This window comes from Hemitrygon akajei, chromosome 2 (genome assembly GCF_048418815.1).
Source record: "Hemitrygon akajei chromosome 2, sHemAka1.3, whole genome shotgun sequence".
Lineage (NCBI taxonomy): Eukaryota > Metazoa > Chordata > Chondrichthyes > Myliobatiformes > Dasyatidae > Hemitrygon > Hemitrygon akajei.
Window position 1 is genome coordinate 190,368,741 of NC_133125.1, and position 22,968 is coordinate 190,391,708.

General features: G+C 46.1%; 1 protein-coding gene across 5 annotated transcripts in view; it reads left to right on the forward strand.

Annotated features, from left to right (window-relative positions):
* LOC140719267 (histone-lysine N-methyltransferase EHMT2-like) overlaps positions 1-22,968 on the forward strand; it is a 147,729-nt gene that overhangs the window by 12,076 nt on the left and 112,685 nt on the right. For 2 of the 5 annotated variants that reach the window (XM_073033775.1, XM_073033791.1), the window contains exons 1-8: positions 524-578; positions 7,455-7,539; positions 14,312-14,608; positions 15,329-15,648; positions 17,099-17,251; positions 19,085-19,237; positions 20,249-20,383; positions 21,381-21,596. In XM_073033775.1, the coding sequence (XP_072889876.1) occupies positions 558-578; positions 7,455-7,539; positions 14,312-14,608; positions 15,329-15,648; positions 17,099-17,251; positions 19,085-19,237; positions 20,249-20,383; positions 21,381-21,596 (1,380 nt within the window). In that variant the 5' untranslated portion in view covers positions 524-557. Of the gene's footprint in view, positions 1-523; positions 618-7,454; positions 7,540-14,311; positions 14,609-15,328; positions 15,649-17,098; positions 17,252-19,084; positions 19,238-20,248; positions 20,384-21,380; positions 21,597-22,968 lie in introns of those variants that run through there. The other 3 variants (XM_073033782.1, XM_073033798.1, XM_073033807.1) reach the window with 3 other exon arrangements.

Sequence of the window (22,968 nt, forward strand, 5' to 3'; positions counted from 1 at the left end):
ATAAATTTATTAATACTCCATTATTAATGGTCCATTTGAGACGACGAGACATATATTCATGCCAAATGTGGCAGAAACCGGTTCCGCAAGGATCTTTTACACGGGAATTAGATCGGCACTGGAGAGAAAGTTATTTACAAAGTTGCGGGGGGAAAAGCAAGAGTCTGGAGAGGCTGCTCTTGAAAGAGCTAGGGGAGTGTAAAATAATGGGTAAAAATCAAACACGAGAAAATCTGCAGATGCTGGAAATTCAAACAACACACACAAAATGCTGGTGGAACACAGCAGGCCAGGCAACATCTATAAGGAGAAGCACAGTCGACGTTTCGGGCCGAGACCCTTCGTCAGGTAAAAATGTCTGGTTAGAATCTGAACAACACTGTAAAAGGCTATGTTAACTATGGAGGGTTTAAGGGTTAAAATCGCAGAAGTAGGATGGGAAACAGTGTTGTGGGGACGCTGCCCCTTTAAGTGGATCGCCCGCGGTTAAGACCCGCCTCCTCCGTTTGTCTGGCCCCGCCTATGTCCCTACGCGCTGACGTCACGGGTTGGGAGCCATGGCTTCCCTGGATGCTGAGGTGAGAGAACGGCCGAGGGGATGCATTCTCACTTCGCCGGTACCGAAACCGCGTCGGTTTCTGCTCCCTGTCGCTCTTTCGCAGCGTCCGCTTCCCATCACCTTGCCCGACGCCGCTTGCTTTGGAACCGAGGCCTCGTTGCCTTCTCCCTTCCCCTGCCTTGGGTCCCGACTCGGCTCCGACGGAACGGAGGCCATGGGACAGGCGCTTTGTGAAGCTAAAGGGGGCGGGGCCAGGTGATTGACGGACGGGGCCCCATACCCTGGGTGGTTCATTTATCCTCTCCCTTTTCCCCTTTGGAAATATGGTATACAGGATTAGGAGTGTGCCAGCCATTGCGAGGGTGGGCCCCGCGCCCTGTTTAGCGCATTACCTTTCTTCCCTCGTTTAATATGCAATGTTGAGCCGGGACAGAGTATGGAACCCCGGAGTATGAGTATCCCATTAGTTCTCCTTTTTTCTATTGTAGGATGTACACTATACCGAGTTAGGGGTGGGCTGATTGTCGGGCACGATTTTGTCAGTGGCTTTCCCGGATCCCAGTTTAAATCACACATTAAACGGGACTGGGCATGAATTGGAGATACTGGTATTGTAATCCCAATTACCGCGAATCTTTTTACTATTCTCTCCCCCCCCCCCCCCCCCCCCCGGGTTGGGTGTAATTAAGTACTCAGAGTACTGGGTGAGTAATGTTATCAGGACAAATGTGGAGCCCTGTACCATGTGTAGAGCGCAAGTTTTCCACCGATTTCGTTTTGAACACATTTCATGCATGGTTCGGGGTAGGAGACCGTCCCTTTATTGTGACCGGAGCCTTTTTTGAAGCTTGACAGCAACTTGTAGCTTGAAAATGATGAACTTTTATACTTATAAAAGCTGAAATTTAAAGTTTCTGTGAACGCCTAGCTTTAAGCAGTGCTCAAAAGACGTGTATTTTTAAAGCATAACAATTTCAAAGATTAAAAAAGTACGCAAACATGAATCCTGATAATTATGTGTGTACCGTAAGAGGATGCATGGATGAGGAGCAAACACAGGCCCCTAAGACCATAAAACGTAGGAGCAGAATTAGACCATTCGGCCCATTGAGTCTGCTTTGCCATTCCTGATTTATTATCCCTCTCCATTCAATTTTCCTGCCTTCTCTCCATGACCTTTGACATCCAGATTAATCAAGAATCCATTATCTTCCGCTTTAAATACACCCAATAACTTGGTCTCCACTACTGTTTGTGGCAGTGAATTTCACAGATTCACCACCCTCTGGCTAAAGAAATGGCTCTAATCTCTGTTCTTCCATAGAACATTACAGCACAGAAACAGGCCTTTTGGCCCTTCTTTGCTGTGCATTCGCCACTTCATCTGGCAGCTCATTCCACACTCCCACCACTCTCTGTGTGAAGAAGCCCCCCCCAGAATGTTCCCTTTAAACTTTTCCCCCTTCACCCTTAACCCATTCCTCTGTTTTTTTTCTCCCCTATCCTCAGTGGAAAAAGCCTGATTGCATTCACACTATCTATCCCGTCATAATTTTATACACCTCTATCAAATCTCCCTCATTCTTCTACGCTCCAGGGAATAAAGTCCTAACCTATTCAACCTTTCTCTGTAACTAGTTTCTCAAGTCCCGGCAACATCCTCGTAAACCTTCTCTGCACTCTTTCAACCTTATTAATATCCTTGCTGTAATTAGGTGACCAAAACTGCACACAATACTCTAAATTCGGCCTCACCAATGTCTTGTACATCCTCACCATAACATTCCAACGCTTATACTCAATACTTTGATTTATAAAGGCCAATGTACCAACAACTCTCTTTACAACCCTATCTACCTATGACGCCTCTTTTAGGGAATTATTTATCTGTATTCCCAGATCCCTCTGTTCTACTACATTCCTCAGTGTCCTGACATTTACCTTGTATGTTCTACCTTGGTTTGTCCTTCCAAAGTGCAATACCTCACACTTGTCTGCATTAAACTCCATCTGCCATTTGTCAGCCCATTTTTCCAGCTGTTCCAAATCCCTCTGCAAGCTTTGAAAACCTTCCTCACTGTCCACTACACCTCCAAACTTTGTATCATTAGCAAATTTGCTGACCCAATTTACCACATTATCATCCAGATCAATGATATAGATGCCAAATAACAATGGACCCGGCACTGATCCCTGTGGCACACCACTGGTCACAGGCCTCCACTCAGAGAAGCAATCCTCCACTACCACTCTCTGACTTCTCCCATTGAGCCAATGTCTAATCCAATTTACTACCTCACCATATATACCTAACGACTGAATCTTCCTAACTAACCTCCCATGCAGGACCTTGTCAAAAGCCTTACTGAAGTCCATGTAGACAACATCCACTGCCTTCCCTTCATCCACTTTCCTGGTAACCTGCTCGAAAAACTCTAATAGATTGGTTAAACATGACCTACCACGCACAAAGCCATGTTGACTCTCCCTAATAAGTCCTTGTCTATCCAAATACTTGTAGATCCTATCTCTTAGTACAGGGTTCCCCTGCTCTCTGAAAGTAGAGCGTTCCTGTGAAACCTTTCGTAAACCGAAATGGCGTAAAACGAAGAAGCAATTACCATTAATTTATATGGGAAAAATTTTTGAGCTTTCCCAGACCCAAAAAATAACCTATGAAATCATACCAAATAGCACATAAAACCTAAAATAACACTAACATATAATAAAAGTAGGAATGATATGATAAATACACAGCCTATATAAAGTAGAAATAATGTATGTACAGTGTAGTTTCACTTACCAGAACCAGAAAGATTGAGCCAAAACCGATTTGTAGAAAAAAATCGGCAGGTACACGCATGCGCACACACCTCCCCACGCAAGGCTTCACGGTCATGGCCGTCTTTCTCAGGGTGAACACAAGTTTAAAGTTGGTGCCTTTTTTCGTAAAAGTGAAAATCCTCTGCAGATTTCTTTCGGTTAGCGAAAACAGGTACTAATGTAGATCTCTCGTAAAAGTGAAGTGGCGTAAAGCGAACTTTCGTAAAGCAGGGGACACCTGTATTTCTTCCAATAATTTACCTACTACTGACGTCAAACTTACCGGCCTTTAATTTTCCGGATTCCTTTTAGAGCCTTTTTTAAACAACGGAACAACATGAGCTATCCTCCAGTCCTCTGGCACCTCACCTGTAGATACCGACATTTTAAATATATCTGCCAGGGCCCCTGCAATTTCAACACTAGTCTCCTTCAAGGTCCGAGGAATACTCTGTCCTGGGGATTTATCTACTCTGATTTGCCTCAAGACAGCAAGCACCTCCTCCTCTTTAATCTGTATGTTCCATGTCCTCACTACTTGTTTGCCTTATTTACATTGACTCCTTGCCAGTTTCCTTAGTAAATGCAGATGCAAAAAACCCATTTAAGATCTCCCCCATTTCTTTTGGTTCCATACATAGCCGACCACTCTGATCTTCAAGAGGACAAATTTTATCCCTTACTGTCCTTTTGCTCTTAATATGCCTGTAAAAGCTCTTTGGATTATCTTTCACCTTGACTGCCAAAGCAACCTCATGTCTTCTTTTAGCCCACCTGATTTCTTTCTTAAGTATTTTCTTGCACTTTTTATACTCCTCAAGCACCTTATTTGCTCCTTGTTGCCTATACATGTTATACATCTCTCTCTTCTTCTTTATCAGATTTCCAATATGCCTCGAAAACCAAGGTTCCTTATTCTTATTCACTTTACCTTTAATCCTGACAGAAACATACAAACTCTGCACCCTCAAAATTTCTCTAAGGGCCGAATATCCTACTCCTGCACCTATTTTCTATGTTTCTAGCCAAGTTTCTCTAATGGCTATAATGTTAAATTCCATGTGTCAATCCACGCCCTCACCTCGTCAGCCTTCCCCACAATACTCCTCACATTGAAATAGACACACCTCAGGAGATTATTACCACCACACACAACCCTTCTATTTCTGACTTTGCATGAACTTTTAACCATTTATTTTCACCCCCGCTCCACTATCTGCTCTGGCACTCTGGTTCCCATCGCCCTGCAAATTTAGTTTAAACCCTTCCCAACAGCACTAGCAAACCTCCCTGCAAGGATATGGATCCCCCTGTAGTTCAGGTGTAACCCATCTCTCTTGTACAGGTCCCACCTGCCCCAGAAGAGGTCCCAATGATCCTGAAATCTGAAACCCTGCCCTCCCCTACACCAGTTCCTCAGCCACGTGTTCATCCTCCAGAGCATCCTGCACTTAACCTCACTGGCACGTGGCACAGGTAGCAATCCTGAGATTACCACCCTCGAGCTCCTGCTTTTTAACTTCCTACCAAGCTCTCTATACTCAGTCTTCAGGACCTCTTTCTTTCTTCCTACGTCATTGATACCGATCTGTACCATGACATCTGGCTGCTCACCCTCCCACTTCAGAACGCTGTGCATGCGATCAGAGACATCCCTGACCCTGGCACCCGGGAGGCAACAAACCATCCGGGTGTCTCACGACCACAGAACCTCCAGCCTGTACCTCTAACTATTGAGTCCCCTATCACTACCGCTCTCCTCTTTATCCACCCTCCTTTCTGCACTGCAGAACCAGACTCAGTGCCAGAGAACCGGCTGCCACAGCTTGTCCCAGGTAAGCCATCCCCCCCTCCCCCCAACAGTATCCAAATCCGTATACATGTTGTTGAGGGGAATGGCCACAGGGGATTGCTGCTCTGCCTGCCCTTTCCCCTTCCCTCGCCTGACGGTAACTCAATTACCTGTGCGCTGCTCCTTTGGCGTAACTACTATCTGAAACTACTATCTATAAACTCCTCATTCTCCCGAATGATCCGGAGGTCATCCAGCTCCTGCTCCAGTTCCCTAACGTGGACATCCCTCTATTCTGAGACTGTGCCTTCTGGTCCCAGAGTACCCCACTATAGGAAACATCCTCTACACATCCACTCTATCTAGTTTTAATATTTCAATATTTAACAGGTTTCAATGAGATCCCTTCTCGTTCTTCTAAACTGCTGTGAGTGCAGACCCAGAGCCATCCTGGGTTATGAACCTGCTCCTCCAGTCAATCCTGATCTGATTGTAACCTCAGCTGGCCTTCCGACCCCGGAGGTGTATGGGTTAGGGTCAGCGATCGTAGCAATTGGTGCCAGAAGCACAGTGACATGTGCAGGTTGTTCCCATCATAAACCTCGCTGATCTGATTTGATGCATTTCACTTGATGTTTGGATGTACACTTGTCAAATACTAATCTACAAAAGGTGAGCAGATTCTCGAGTGGAATGGCCAATATTCCTGCGTTATGAGGGGGTCAGCCATGGATGTTGTGTCCTAGCTGTCTGCGTGATATGCAAGCCAGGGCAATACGATGCAGAGGGCAAGCTGTTGCTCGTGCAGCAGGCTCCCCCTGTCCGTGCAGCTGATGAATCCAAACAAACGGCAGAGACCGATACAGTTTGGCACTAGCACCCTGAAGTGACTGGTTTTACAGTGCCAGTAGCCCACCTTTGTCACTTCCCCTGTCTATGGAAAGTTCTGTTGGGTATAGTAGCTAAGCCACGTGTGCAGGCCAGGAGCTGGACTTGGTTGCCACAGGCTATTTGAGGTACATGCCATTGGGAGCATTTATTTGGTACAGTCGACCTTCACTAATCCAACTACCTGTAATTCAGTTCCTTCGATAATCTGGCACCGGTTTCAAATTTTCCGTGCAATTGTAATTTCCAATTTCCTGGGCCACCGTACCAATCTGCTGCGCATTATTTTGGTTGCGCTAGATCTGTTTGCGTGTTGGCACGCTCTTGTAAGCACAGACAGGCGATTCCTGCTTGTTTTCCTGCATTTATTAATATAATTTGCGTGAGGCACGGCCACTCGGCACCCGCTCGTCTCACCCACCAGCGGTGGGGGAGCTTGCGCGCACTGAGTCAGTCTGCCTTCTCGCCTGCCTGCTGGCATTGCCTGGCCAGCGCTCTGTTCTCTTCTACCTACCATCTTAGATCAGATGTGGCGACCCGCCGAATTTAAGCATATTACTAAGCGGAAGAAAAGAAACTAATGAGGATTCCCTCAGTAACTGTGAGTGAAGAGGGAAGAGCCCAGCACCGAATCCTCGGCTGCTTGGTGGTCACGTGAAATGTGGCGTATAGAAGAACTCCTTTCTCCGACTTCTGCTTCTGCTCACCCAGATGTGCTGCCACCAACATCAACAGTTTTTGGAGAAACTGTTGTGCCAGTTTCAGCACCAGTTCCTGATGCTTCACTCATTTTTCAGGATGAAGATGTTGATGATCCTGACAACCCCACACTTGCAGACATGTAACTTTGCCTGAAGGCATATTAAACGTCTCACTTTGGAAGTGGAAGTGCTCAACTGTTCTGTATAAGTTAATTCCTGTACATTTACCTGTACCCTTTATTTTATCTGTGCCTGTACTGTATATTACTTTATTAAAATTTCACTTGCTACTCATTTAATATTTCTGTTTCATTATTATCTAACGTACTGATTTACATGACATTTTAAAGGTATGAAGAGGCAGTTAGCTATTGCTTAATGTGATCCTTCTGTAATACAGCATTTTCACTAATCTGGCACTCCTCAGGTCCCAATGGTGCCGGATTATAGAAGGTCGACCTGTAGTAGCAGCTTATCCCCATTACCACCCCTGGCCACAACAACCCAAAAGACCCAGTGTTTCTGTGTGAGATATCCTGATTTACTGTGTAGGCTTTGAGACACTGGTAGAGCATATGGTTGTAGTGTCTCTTACTGATGGTTGGACTGCTGGACAGGGTTGATGGGATGTTGGGAATTGCTTTTCTGTCGGGCACTCTTGCTTTACTCCTTTCAACCCTTTTCTTCCCAGTGTGAGCACAGCGCCACAGCCCAGCCTGCCACAGAACCAGAGATTGTCGTGCTGGAATCGAGTCCTGGCGGAAAAGGAAATATAGGTGAGGCTACATTCTCTACATAACCGCGGCCTTGCTGATTATTTTATGCCCTGCAGAATCGCACAGGAAGGGAATGGCCGTGGTAATGCGATCTTCTTGGCTGTGACTGGGGTTGCTCAGACAAGGACCTGGGCAAACTTACCATACAAGGAATCAGAGTGGGGTTTATTTTTTCAGCATACACATGAACATGTATTAGGAATTTGCTGTGGTGTGTTGGTCTGAGTACGACGTGCAACAAAAACAACAACATTTAGAATTATGTCAAAAAGGTAGAGCTGTGGACGTAGTGTATATGGATTTCAGTAAGGCATTTGATAAGGTTCCCCTTGCAAGGCTCTTTCAGAAAGTAAGGAGGCATGGGATCCAAGGAGACCTTGCTTTGTGGATCCAGAATTGGCTTGACCACAGAAGGTAAAGGGTGGTTGTGGATAGTTCATATCCTGCATGAAGGTCGATGACCAGTGGTGTTCCACAGGAATCTGTTCTGGGACCTCTCCTCTGTGATTTTTATGAATACCCTGGATGAGGAAGTAGAAGGGTGAGTTAGTAAGTTTGCTGATGACAGAAAGGTTGGGGTGTTGTGGATAGTCTGGAGGATTGTCAGACGTTATAGCATGACATTGAGAGGATGCAGAACCAGGCTGAGAAGTGGCAGATGGAGTTCAAACCAGATAAGTGTGAAGTGGTTCATTTTGGTAGGTCACATTTGAAGACAGAATATAATATTTGTGTTAAGTCTCTTTGCAGTGTGGAGGATCAGCAAGATCTTGTTGATAGGACACTCAAAGCTGCTGCACAGGTTGACTGTATTAAGAAGGCGTATGGTATGTTGGCCTTCATCGACCATGGGATTGAGTTCAAGAGCTAAGAGGTAATGTTACAGTTACTGTATATGAGATCTTAGTTGGACCCCACTTGGAGTACTCTGTTCAGTTCTGGTCACCTCATTACAGGAAGAATGTGGATACTATAGAGATAGTGCAGAGGAAATTTACGAGGATGTTGCCTGGATTGGAGAGCATGCGTTATGAGGACAGGTTGAGTGCACTCGGCCTTTTCTCCTTGGAGCAATGGAGGATGAGAGATGATCTGAAAGAGGTGTATAAGATGATGAGAAGCATTGATCGTATGGATAGCCAGAGGCTTTTTCCCAGGGCTGAAATGGCTAACTTGAGAGAGCAGTGTTCTCAGGTGCTTGGAAGTAGGTAAGTTTTCCACAGAAAGATTGGTGGGTACTTGGAATCCTCTGCCAGTGATGGTGGTAGAGGCGGACACAATAGGGTCTTTTAAAAGATTCTTAGATAGGTACATGGAGCTTAGTTAACATAGAAAACCTGAGGCAGAATACAGGCTCTTTGGTCCACAATGCTGTGCTGAACATGTACATATTTTAGAAATTACCTCAGGTTATCCATAGCCCTCTATTTTTCTAAGCTCCATGTATCCAGGAGTCTCTTAAAAGACCCTATTGCATTTACTTCCACCGCCACTGCTGGCAGCCCGTTCCACATACTTACCTTTCCTCTGTAGCTGCTTTCAAGCACCTTAAAACTGTGCCCTCTCGTGTTAGCCATTTTAGCCCTGGGAAAAAGCCTCTTAACTATCCACATGATCAATAGAGTAAAATAGAGGGCTATGCGGTAGGGAAATTCTCAGCAGTTTCTCGAGTAGGTTACATGGTCGGCACAACATTTTGGGTTAAAAGGCCTGTACTGTGCTATGGATTTCTATGTTTAAATGAAGTTAGTGGTTAAAGTATGTATAAGTATATAAATACCTGTATGTACCATTGGAAGAAAACGTTTGTGAACCCTTTGTGGTTTTCTGTATTAGTTACGCATAAATGTGGTCTGATCTTCATCTGGATCAAAATAATAGACAGACACAATCTGTCTAAGCTAATAACACTATTGTACTTGTCAGCAATACTGAGTGCACCATTTAAACAATCACAATCTAAATTCAAAAAAAGCATGTGAACCTCTGGGGTAATGCTTTCTACAAAAGCTATTTGGAATCAGGTGATCCAGTGATCCAGTCCATGAGGTGAGATCGGAAGTGAATACCCTGCCCTATAAAAAAGACGCACAAAGTCAGGTTACTGACAGAGCCTGTTCTTCTCAAGAAAGATCCGTTTATGTGCACCATGCCTCGATGAAAACAACTTTCAGTCCTTAGAAGAAGAATTGCAGAGGTGCATGAAGCTGGAAAAGACTACAAAAGCACACCTGCTTATCTACTGATATCTACTATAAGCCTACAGACTCTCACAGCTACTTGCACTATTCCTCTTCCCACCCTGTCTCTTGCAAAAATGCTATCCCCTTCTCACAATTCCTCCGTCTCTGCCGCATCTGCTCTCAGGATGAGGCTTGTCATTCCAGGATGAAGGAGTTGTCTTCCTTTTTTAAACAAAGGGCCTTCCCTTCTTCCACCATCAACACTGCTCTCAAACGCATCTTTCCCATTTCCCGCACATCTGCCCTCACCCCATCCGCTTGCCACTCCACTCGGAATAGGGTTCCCCTTGTCCTCACCTACCACCCCACCAGCCTCCAGCTCCAACGTATAATTCTCTGTAACTTCCGCCACCTCCCAACGGGATCCCACTACCAAGAACATCTTTCCTTTCCCCCCCCCCCCCCCCTGTTTTCTGAGAAGCAGGAACTCCAGGGTAGTAATTTCTGGATTGCTGCCTGTGCCACACACCAGTGAGGGTAGAAACAGGATGATTTGGCAGATAGATGTGTGGCTGAGAAGCTGTCCAGGGGCTGGGGCGTCAGCTACTTGGATCATTGGGATCTCTTCAGGGAAGCTATGACCTGTACAAAAGTCCTATTACGAACAGCTTTGGGTTCCTTGTCTAAGAAAAGACGTGCTGGCATTGGAGATTGTTTAGAGGAGGTTCACAAGGATCATTCTGGGAATGAAAGGGTTATCATGTGAGGAACATTTGATAGCTCTGGATTTGTACTCGCTGGAATTTAGAAGGATGGGGGGGGGGCGATTTCATTGAAATCTTTTGAATGTTGAAAGAGAGAGTAGATGTGGAAAGGATGTTTCCCATGGTGGGAGAGTCTCGGACAAGAGGGCACAGCCTCATGATAGAGGGGCATCCATTTAAAACAGAGATGCGGAGAAATTTCTTTAGCCAGAGGGTGGTGAATTTGTGGAATTTATTACCACTGGCAGCTGTGGAGGCCAGGCTGTTGGGTGTATTTAAGGCAGAGCTTTATAGGTTCTCGATTGGACACAGCATCAAAGGTTACGGGGAGAAGGCGGGGATGTGGGATTGAGGACGACATAGAAAAAAGGGATCAGCCATGATTGAATGGCAGAGCAGTCTCGATGGGCCAAATGGCCTAATTCTGCTCCTGTGTCTTATGGTCTTATGATGGCAGTGTAGAATTGCGCCAGTCTGTTCTGGGGAAGGTGAGAGGATGCTGCACCCAACCAGCCGGTAATGGCTTGTAGTTGTTTTCAGTTGTTGTTTGTGGCAGCAGTCGAGTGTAAGACATTAAACATACTGTTACTTGCATTAAAAATGAATGATGTGAAAGGGGAATAATGGGATAGTATTTTTGGTCCATGGACAGTTCAGATTACAGATGGTGGAGGGGAAGAAGCTATTCCTAAACTGGAAAAGTGTGAGGTGATTCATTTTGGAAGGTCATGTTTGAAGGCAGAGTTCAGGCACCATTTCCTCTAATTGTTTTTATAGCTGTTTGACCAACCATCACTCACAGTAGGACTGAAAACTGCGCAGGTCTTTAATTTACTTTGTAATATACCTACTATGAATATTTAGAATGAAAATTGAAAAATCGCAGATGAAGGGTATAATGAAATACAGAACAACAAAGATGTTTCATGTTTCATAAACTTCTTTAGCTGTGTCCAATTCCATTTGTGAGGCAACAAAGGCCGTGTGCATGGGAGCAGTTCAGTAACTGCACGGTCACCCTCCTGCACAGCTTGGAGGGACCAGAGATATAGCAAGGTGCTTCACAGTGTGGAGGATGTATGGATCTATGTCCGTAGATCCCTCGAGTTGATAGTTTGGTTATGAAGGCTTATGGTGTGTTTGTCTTTATTAGACAGGGAGCTGAGTTCAAAGCTGTGAGATAATGTTGCAGCACAACGCAACCTTGTTTAGACCAGACTTTGAGTAATGTGTTCAGATCTGGTTGTCTCATTATAGGAAGGTTTTGGAAGCTTTAGAGAGCATGCAGAGGAAACTTAACAGGGTACTGACTGGATTAGAGAGCATGTTTTATGAGGATAGGTTGAGTGAGAAAGGGCTTTTCTTTTTCAAGCGAAGGAGGATAAGAAGTGACTTAATAGAGGTGTACAAGATGGTAAGAGGCACAGATCCAGTGGATAGCCAGAGACTTTTTCCCAGGGTGGAAATGGTTGATACAAGAGGATATAATTTTGTGCTGCTGGAGGGGGATGTCAGAGTTCGGTTTTCCTCACAGACATGGCAAGCTTCTGTTGGTGGCCTATGCCCAGTAGTGGTGATGGGCTTAAGTAAGCAAAGGCAAATTTCTACAGCTGTGGAATGCACTGCTGGCAGTAGTGGTAGAGGCAGATACATTACGGACATTATAGAGACTTGTAGGTAAACATACGGATGAAAGAAAAATAGAGGTTATGAAGGACATAAGGGTTAGATTGATCTTAGAGTAGGTTAAAAGTTTGGCACAACATGGGCCGATGGGCCTGTACTGTGATGAAATGTTCTGTGTTTGAATGGTGCCTAGCTACACGGTCTTGATGTTGTGACAAGGGACGATCTTTGATTATTTTGAAACAAGTTGCAACCAGATATTCCAAAACTTACTAGTTCGCAACATTTGCAAGGATCTCACTAAATACCCAAAGTAACAATAATAAGTGCTTTCTCATTGCTGTTTGGAAGAATATTATATATGTTATAAATAACGTATACTCGTATCCTATTCAGCGCTTTGAAGTAGTTGTATTTTTCATATATATCTGTAATGTATTTAACATGTAATACCTATAACCTGTTAAAAAATAAACATTTTAGAACATAAATATGAGTGCAGTTGATTTTAGCAGCTAACAGAGACTTTGGGGGTGGGGGCCACATATGTAATGAAAGTTAAAAGTGGTCCAGAGCAGAAAGCAGTTGCGAATCACTGGTTCAGGGAGAGTAGGATAATGCACAGGTGTTGGTTGTCAGCGAGGGGAAATGTTTCCGATCTGCAGTGATTGGGGTACTGAGGGTTCAGCAGGTTGGTTCAAGGTGGAAGCTTTGTGGAGCAGGTTCATGAACAGAAGAGCACGGATGGCAGGTCTTTAATCTTGGGAACTGAGGAGATCGGTGGCCTGGAAGATGAAGGCAGACAGGGACCCTGTAGAAGCACTGCCAGATTGCTACAGTATCTCTGCATGTAGACAGACTGTAGTCTCCCCGATTCATAGGATGCTCCTCTCCACAAAGGAAGAGCTGCTCTTAGGCTGCTCTCTCTTCTGTTTTCCGTTCAGTGCTTTTGCTTTGCTGACATCGGTACTTGGCTTCTTTACATTCCGAAGTTCGAAGTAAAATTCCGTGGAGCAGCGTTGCGTGTTGCACTGGTGGTGATGCTGGATGATAGCAGGTTGATCGGCCCTGTGGGCTTGCTAGCCCCATGCCGAATCCTCCTCCTTTCCTAGCTGGGCTTGGGACTGTCCATGACCGAGTTGTGTAGCAGTAAAGGAAAAGTAAATTGTCTATCAAAATACTTATGCATTACATATACAACCCTGAGATTCATTTTCCTGTAGGCATTCACAGTAGATAGAAAGAAACTCCATAGAATCACTGAAAAACTGCACACAGGACGGGCAACCATTGTGCAAAAGACAACAAGCTGCAAATACAAAAACAATAAAAACCAAACAATAATAATAAATAAGCAATAGATATCCAGAACATGAGTTGAAGAGTCCTTGAAGGCGAGTCCATAGGTTGTAGAAGTAGTTTAGTTATGGGGGAGGGGTGGGGTGGCAGGTGGAGTTGTCCATGTTGGTTTAGGAGCCTGATAACTGTATGGTAATAAGTTCAGGGGTAACACGAGGGGGAATTTCTTTATTCAGAGAGTAGTAGCTGTGTGGAATGAGCTTCCAGTAGAAGTGGCAGAGGCAGGTTCGATATTGTCATTTAAAGTAAAATCGGATTGGTATATGGACAGGAAAGGAATGGAGGGTTATGGGCTGAGTGCAGGTCGGTGGGACTAGGTGAGAGTAAGCGTTCAGCACGGACTAGAGGGCCGAGATGGCCTATTTCCGTGCTGTAATTGGTATATGGTTATATGGTGGTGTGGGACTTAAAGCTGCTGTATCTCCTACCTGTTGGTAGTAGCATGAAGAGAGCGTGGCCTGGATGATGGGGGTCCTTGCTGATGGATGCTGCTTTTTTGTGGCAGCATTCTGTGTCGATGTGCTCATTGGTGGGAAGGGCTTTGCCTGCGATGGACTGGGTTGTAGGCTTTCCCGATTTTGAGCTTTGGTGTTTCCATACCAGACGTGGTGGTGGCATCCGTCGGTCTCGAGAGGTTACCCACAGGTTACTAGTCTGATGCCTTGCCCACTAGGCCACGCATCAACACAAACGGATATATTAATGCTGTTAGTATTCTATAGTGACGGTTCCTCTTGTCTTGTTATTGTTCCTCATCCTCCGTGTCATTGTATGATGTGGAGAGGATGCTACACACTCTGTATTCCCGAGAGTGAACATGCTGGGGTTTTGCGTTTACAGGGATCGGTGAAGCTACTGAGCTGGCCTCCAGGAGACTAGGCCAGGTGGCGAACCTTGCAGCCAGTACCAACGGCTCGATGGGAAACATTGGCTCACAGCATAGCAGAGAGGTGCCTCACTCTGGGGCTGGCCAGGAGGCAGCTGCAGAGGCTCCTGAGGCAGAAGCTGCCGTGGGCTCAGCCATCCTTGACGATGAGCTGGGAAGCAGAGAGGGACCATGCACACCTGCTGAGGTCTGCTTGGGTTTGGAGACCAAGTCATCGGACACAGGGACCTCAACTCAGCCTCTCCCTAAAGGTAAATCTCCTTCTGTGTTCCCATCTTGGGTCCCTCCTCCCTCAGCACTTTTTAAACTCTCTCCAGCAACTGTACCCCCTCTGCCCCAACACCCCTCCCCTTTAACTTTAAAGTTCAAAGTAAAATTCATTATCAGAGTACATACATGTTACCACATACAACCCTGAGATTCTTTGGAGGGGAGGGTCAGTCACAGGGGGTTTGGTCACTGGATTGGGGAGGTCAGTCACGGCAGGTGGGTGTGGGGGTCGTTCATGGGCATCAGTAATGGATGGGGTGTCAATCACGGGGTGGTGGGGGGGTTGTTCATGGGGAGTAAGTCACAGATGGGGTGTCAGGCATGGGGGTTGTTCATGGGGAGTCGGTCACTGATGGGGTGTCAGTCACAGGTGGTGGGGGAGTGGTCAGACATGTGTAAGTTTGGCTACTTCCTGTGCTGTTTATTTAACTTAGTGATACATTCTGGAGTAGGCTGTTCAGGCTTCTTGAGTCACGCTGTCCCAGCAATCTGATTAACCCTAACCTAATCACTGGACAATTTACAATGACCAGTTAACCAATTAGTTTTGGACTGTGGGTGGAAACCGAAGGACTCGGAGAAAGCCCACACATTCCATGGGGAGGACGTAAGTGAACAATGTTGGAATTGAACTTTGAGCTGTAATAGTGTTGCGCTAAGCACTGTGCTATCATGGAGCCTCTGATTCCTTTCTGCCACAGGACATGCAGCCAAGACCATCTCTACCTCCCCCACCAAGGTTCCAGTGACCAATCGTGCCAAGATGACGCTGTCTGGGGTCAGCCGGTCTCCCAACTCCATGCAGAGTCTGGCTATGAACCTGCTTAGTGTGCCAAGCGGTCGAGCGGGGGATGAGGTTGTTCCAGCACCACTTCCGGCTCCTGCTCCATCCCCAACGCCGGGTTCAGCTCCAGTTCCAGTACCAGCTTCCTTCTCAACTCTGGCACCAGCTCAGACCCAGGAAGAGAAGCCCAGGGTGCACAAGGCGCGGAAGTCAATCTCCAGGCCCGGCGCCGCTCAGGTATCGTGTATCTGCAGAGTCTGTGCGCAGTGTTTGCCAAATGGACAGACAGCCATCTGTGTTGCTGACCTCTCTCCTTAGAGAGGTCACTCCTGGAGTTCAGAGGTGGGTGGTGTGGGGGAGAGGGAATGAAGTAAGAAGCTGAGAGGTGATAGGTGAAAAAGGGCTGGAGAAGAAGGAATCTGATAGGAGAGGAGAGTGGACCCTTGGAGAAAGGGAAGGAGGAAGGATACCAGGGGGAGGTGATAGGTAAGTGAGTAGAGGTAAATGGTTACAGAATGCAGAATTGGTGTTACAGTTACAAAGAAAGTGCAGTGCAGGCAGACAATAAGCTCTGTAAGGCCATGATGAGGTAGATCATGAGGGCAAAAGTTCATCTTATTTTACAAATATCTGTTTAATAGTTACATGACAGTGGGATAGAAGCTATCCTTGAGCCTGTTGTTTCGTGCTTTCAGGCTTTGGTACCTTCTGCCTGATGCTAGAGGGGAGTAACGTCATCACTGAAATAGGTTATTTGTCCATTATCACAGTAGCCTTTGTGGGAGCATACTGTGCGTGAACTTGCGAGTGTCAGTTTCACACTGACACGGGACTTCACTGACTGCTGAGCCCGTAGGAGCAGAAGATTTCCATTCCCTGGCCGCTAAAGGCCTTCTGTGCCCCTGAGGAAGTAGCCTCCCCGCGTACAACCTTACAGAATCAATGCAACAACTGGATACAAATTAACTTGCTTCTGTTTGGTTTTCCCGGTGTACCCAAATCTCCTTGGCTTTCCTTGCTAAATTCCTTTTTCTCCAGCTGCTCTATAGGCAGACTCTGGGATATCCCTGGGCTTTGGCAGGCCTTGTTGTAGGTGTGGAAGAGCGGTACTGACAGAAGAGGTTTCACTTCATTTAAATTTTGTTTTCAGTCCCATTTCATTAAAATACTAGGTTCTTGGATCTGGCTCAATGAGACAGAAAGACATAAACTCAGAACTCCAAAGCTATGTTTATTAGGACAAAACCGAACAAGTAGTAAAATACATATCAAGGTGCACGTGGGCTCCTTTCACTGCAGCACACCTCCCATTCTGCTAGCTGTGCACGACTGGCCCGTTGGCAAAGCCCCGAAGTGCTCTGACTGCTCTTCTTTTATATTTTCTCCACTCACATGAAACACTGCACAGCAGTAAGTGGACCAGTACACAGGATCGTTCCACTCCTGATGTGTAGCACCCATGTGTTCACCATGTTCTCACAGTATTGCATTCTCATGGTGTATTCCTATAGTAGTAACCACTATTCCTGCAACCATTCCCAGTACTTTCAAGGCTACAGTCATTGTGAGATGTTTGACAGGAGCAAAGATTAACCCTATACAATACAGGTCTTCAAGCTGTATGTTGTAAAGGATGCTAGTCTTACAGTGTGCCGCCGCTCAATGACTCATATCCATTTTTGTGCAGAGGGCACCAGCAGAGACGGGGAGCCTACCTTCCGAGTGTGTGAGCCAGATGCCTGGGGGCATGGCAGATGTGGAGTATGTGGCCCAGCCTCCGGAGGAGAATCAGGAGGGCCACAGAGCGAGGAAGTCGATACTGAAAGGCAGCTTCAGTCAGGTATGGAGTGAGGTGTGACTGACGCTGTCTGCTGAACATGGATGGGAGTAGAGGCACAGACAGCATCATGCTTCTTCGGGGAGCACTGGCAGGCCCTCCATTGGTTGGGGTTGACCATGGATGTTGAGTCCCAGCTGTCTACGTTGTTTGTGCAGCGCTGCCAGTCGATATGCAAGCTGGTACACCAGCCAGGGCAGTCCAGTTTGGAGAGCAAGTTGTCCATTCAACGCGCTCCCCGTTTCCAGCTCTGGACTTTTCCTCAACTTACTCCTGAAGCTTCTCTGTTAGTGGGTGCAGTGGAGGTTTGAGATCAGAGTTTTCCTTTTCCTAGATCAAAGTTTAGTTTCCTAGAAGGCAACTAAAAATGAGGTATTGTGGGGAGGAGTGGGGGTTTGAACTAATTTCAGAAGGGGTCGAAGCATCAGAAAGAAGGTACTGAAGGGTTTGGAGGCGAATAGCATCAGAAATAAGTGGCAGAATAAAGGATGCCACGCTATTGTAACAATTAGTGCAACGCTATTTCAGCTCGGCATCTTAGAGTTCAGTGTTCAATTCCAGTGACCCCTGTAAGGAGTTTGTGCATCCTCTCTGTAAATGTGTGGGTTTCCTCCAAGTGTTCTGTAGTGAGGTATGAGTCTGACTTCAGTGGTGGGTTGGAGAAGATCCTGAGAGGCAGGATTTATGAGCATTTGGAGAGACAGAATCTGATTTGGGATGGTCAGCATGGCGTTATCAAGGGCAGGTCTAAGAAGATCATAAGAGAATATCAGGGGACTGGAGAGAACAAGATTATTTTGGAATAATCTATCTGTTTATATTTAAGCAATTAGTAGAATCAGTCACAGTTCTTGGACTATTTTATAGACTGGCAACTAGTGGGAAGGGTATTATAGAGGCATAGAAAACTATAGCACACAAATGGGCCCTTCACCCCATCTAGTCTGGGCAGAACCATTTAAGCTGCCTACTCCCATTGACCTTCATGGTGACCATAGCCCTCCATACTCCTACCATTCATGTACCTATCCAAATTCCTCTTAAACGTTGAGATAGGTTTGCATGCAGCACTTGCATAGGCAGCTCTTCCCACACTCGCACAACCCCCTGTGAAGTTGTTTCCCCTCGTGTTCTCCTTAAACCTTTCACCTTTTACTTTTAACCCATGACCTCTAGATGTAGTCTCAGTGGAAAAAGCCTGCTTGCAAGTGGCTGCTTTAACAACTGCCTGTTCACTAACTTGACTTGCCTGACTCCTCCTGCTGTAAAACTGGAAGTCTGTGTAAATTGTGTTACCTCTATGTAAAGGCAGACTTCAGTTTTGTTCAAGAAAATTGTGAAATGTTTATGAGCTGAAAAGGCTTGTGATGCACTGCAGGGAAGTGCAGTTCGGCAGTGTGCACCTACGTGACGACACAAGTGTATGTATGCACACTCACATTTCAGTACTCACTCTTTTCTCTTTGAGTGAAGGAGGACGAGTGGCAGTCTCAGAGATAGAGTGGGTAGCCAGAGTCTTTTTCCCAGGGTTGAAGTGGCTGATTCCCAGGGTGCATGATTGGAGGAAAGTATCAGGGGATGTCAGAAGTAGAGAGTGGTGGATGCATGGAACACACTGCTGGGGTGGTGGCAGAGGTAAATATGTTGGGGACATTTAAGAGACTTTTAGATAGGCACATGGATAATAGAAGAAAAACAGATGATTATGTAGGATGGAAGAGTTAGATTGATTTTGGAGTAAGTTAAAAGGTTGGCACAACTTTATGGGTTGTAAGGCCTATTCTGTGCTGTACTGTTCTGTGTAATTTATCTGAGCTTGTGATAATTTCCCCACAGAGCTTGGTGGAGAAGTTGGGGACTCTGTCTACGGAGCGGATGAGCCAGCCATCTGTGGGACCAGCGGAGGCAGTGCACGCAGCCCTGTCTCAGGACGAGATCCCAGAGATCCACAGAGCCAGGAAGTCGATACTGAAAGGTGGCGTCAGTCAGGTACAGGCCCAGTATGGAAGTAGTAGAGAGGACTTCTTTCTTCTTGTTCTTGCCCTCAAAGTCCAAGAGGGAGTTGCAAGTCATTGTCACTCCCCGTTCGTGCCCCACTTTCCTGAGTCAGACCAACTTCTCCAGGCTTTACACCATAGGAGGCCGACACATTGTGGAATGTTCTGTAGTGTTCTATGCTCTACGTCACTTTCCCTCTTTTTTTCTCTCTCTCACCCTCACAGAACAAAACATTATAGCACAGTACCTGCCCTTGGACTCACTGTGTTATGCCGACCCTTTAAACCACTCCAAGATCAGTCTGACCCTTCCTTCCCACAATCATCTATATGCTTGTCAATGCCTCAACATCTGTTTCTGGTTTAAGATGACACTGGTGAAACTCAGTGAGCACTTGCTGGCAGCAAACAAAACAAAAAAAACTAATGATTACTTATTTAATCATACTTTTTCTGGTAAACAATAGCCTGTGACTTCCCTGTTGGAGGCATTATTGCTGTGTGAACTGAAATCTCGAGGTGTAGGACGGTTGTGGCGTGGTGTGTACGGGTCATATTGAGGCGGCTTGACTCAGACACGAGTGGGGATTAAGCCAATGTTTGGCCATTGCTGGAATGGACTTGGAGGTGATTCATTGCAGCAAGACAGGGTTGAAGTGGAGCCAGGGCCCAGGAGTGAGAGAAGACCTGAAGTTTGAGCTGAATTGAAATGGTCAGGTGCAGGCCGAATTGAGGAGGTGGGGTCCAGGCCTGAGAGCATACCGAAGCAGCAGGGTCCTTGTATGACAGCAAGAAATGGCTCGAGGCTTGGGTGACCTAAGTGCCAGGCCAGTTTGAAAAGGTCAGGGTGTTGGGGCCAGAGGTGAGGGGTGGGCTGGTTCAGCTCGCTGCTCCACGAGGTTTACTTGAATCCATTCCCCCTCCCGCCGTTGCCCCCACTGCCGATTTCTCCCCCCTCGCCAATTACCCCGCCTCCTGATCCTTCTTTCTGACTGACCCACAGGCGTTAGCCATGAAGATGGCCAGCCAGCCTCTCAGTGATGTTTCTGAGGAGATGGAGACCAACGTTCCAGGTCCTGCGGAATATCTGGAAGTTCACAGGGCCAGGAAGTCGCATCTTGCGGGAAGCATCAGCCAGGTATGGGGGAGGGGTCAGATGTGGGCAAGGGTATTCGACTATTTTATATCTCACTGATGCTTGGTTCCCATGGGTCGTGTTATAGAAGAGCCGCCAGGGGATACACTGAACAACTGTGGCCGGTAGGAAGCATACTATGCAGTTTCTTTGATGGAAGTAATTATAGTTCAAATTTCAAAGTAACTTTATTATCTGAGTACATAAATCCCTTTTTCCTGCGGTCATACTCAAACAGATGTATAGAATTGTAACTGTAAACAATATCAGTGAAAGAGTAAATAAAGAGCATAGACACTTGCATGGCTCAGGGACAGGAATGGTTACTTCGAGTGCCAGGCTTTAGATGTTTCAGAAAGGACAGGGAAATTCGGAAAAAGAGGTGGGGGGGTGGCACTGCAGAAAAGGAGCAAGTCATAGAGGGATTGTCTACAGTTCGAAATACTAGGTAATGATAAAGATCTAGAAGATCTTAGAAGATTATAAAGCTAGCAGAAAGGAGCTTAAAGAAACTCAGAGCCAGAAAGAGCCATGAGAGGCCTTGGCTGACAGGATTAAGGAAAAACCCCAAGGCATTCAACAAGTATATGAAGAGCAAGAGGATAAGATGTGAGAGAAATAGACCAATCAAGTGTGAGAGTTCAGTGGTGGGGCGGGCTTTACCCGTGATGGACTGGGCTGCATCCACTACTTTTTTAGTAATGTGTGATTAAAGGACTGTGAGACACAGATTTAAAATCTTGGGCAAAATTAATGGGATAATGAGGTGCCTTGAGGAAAATCTTTTGTGGAAAGGGAAGAGGGTCTGTAGCTCACTATTTGTGGTGGGGGAGGAAACAGGTGGGTAGTGGGTCAGCAGTAGAGAGAGAAAACGGTGTTCAGATTGTGGGGAAACGAGCACAGTGAGACATCTGCACCATCCTAGCAGAGACTCTTGGGGCCGAATGGTACCTCCAACTGCTGGAGCAGCCTTGTGAGTTGGTGATCTGCATTATTTCAGAGTCTGGCCAGGAGCTTGCCGGGTGAGAGCACCAGCCAGGGCAGCGGCGAAGTCTCCACGGTGTTGGCGGAGAGGCAGGACGCTGCCCAGGCACCAGCGGAGAAACCGAAACTTCACCGAGCCCGGAAGTCCATGTTCAAGTCCTGCCCTGCCCAGGTACGCCATGAGGAGTGTAGGGAGATGCTCGTCTTGTCACACAGTGGAAACGTGGGAATGGTGAGCAAAGTGTGTATTAACTGTCGAAACTGGCTGGGACACAGCCCTGATGTTTATCATTCCAACAAATAGCTGGTACTAATTGACAATGTTAACCCAAGCCCTTGTGCTCTCTGGTGTTCAGTTTGTAGCACAGATAACAAGCAAGGGAGTTGAGGATTCAGCTCCTCCGTACAGTGTGGTAGAGCACTACAGCACAGCAACAGGCCCTTTGGACCATCTAGTCTGTGCCGATGTGTTATTTCTACTCATCCTGTTGTCCTGCACCTAGATCGTTGTCCTCCATACGCCTCCCAACTATGTACCTATACAAATTTCTCCTAAATGTTGCATTTGAACCGGCATTCATCACTTCCACTGGCAGCTTATTCCACATTTTCACAATCCTGTGAGTGAAGAAGTTCCCATTGAATAATAATTCCCACAATGAACATGGGACCGAGCTCCACCTTCGTTCATTGAAAACCTGCAGTATAATCTGTGACACTGCTCTGGGGTCTATGGGGATGGATATTTCCCGACTCCTTGGTCCCGTTTACAAATTCTGTGATGTAGAAAGAGCAGCTGGATTGCATTTGCCTGTGGCTGCACTAACGCAAAATGAGGAACTGCTGCATGCTTGTTCTTGCCAAAGCATCCCATACGCCATTAATCTACAGGCTATGACACTCAGGGACGTGTATTTTTTTTAATGACTGTGTTTGCTGCTATTGTAACTATAAGTGTGGCTGTTGGTTTTATATTTTGCTTCTTGTCCCCAGAGGAATCCTGTATCGTTTGGTTGTATTTGTGTGAATGACAATTAAATTTGAACTTGGATTAACAGATCTGAGGATATCTAATGAGGACGAGCGGGCTTGGAGGTTCATTATCAATCCTTTAATCAATTGGAAGCATGATCTTATTGAAGCAATAAGATTCTGAGGGGACATGACATTAGATGGTATCTGGAAAGAAATCCCTTCATCTCTGTCTTAAGTAGGAAACCTCTTATTCTGTACTTGTTTCCCCAATTGCTAGATTGACTTACCAGCATTTACCCTGTGGAATCATCTGTAAGTCATATGTCTATCTCTTGAATGTTCCTAATGTATCTGCCTCTACGACCACCCCTGCTGTACACTGCCTCCCCAGGTTACGAACGTCCAACTTATGGACAACTCATACTTACAAACGGACTGCCATAAATTCTATTATATTAAAAGTTCATCGGCTCGAGGAAGGAGAACGCCGTACGCCATTTTAAGTAAGATTACGTTGCCATTAACACTGTGTTGAGTGTGTAACTTTGTATTTGGCTTAAATTTTTCTTCGCAAGATTCACCCTGACCCCCCTTTTCCAGTCAGCACTTGTCCCATTTAACCCGTCTCA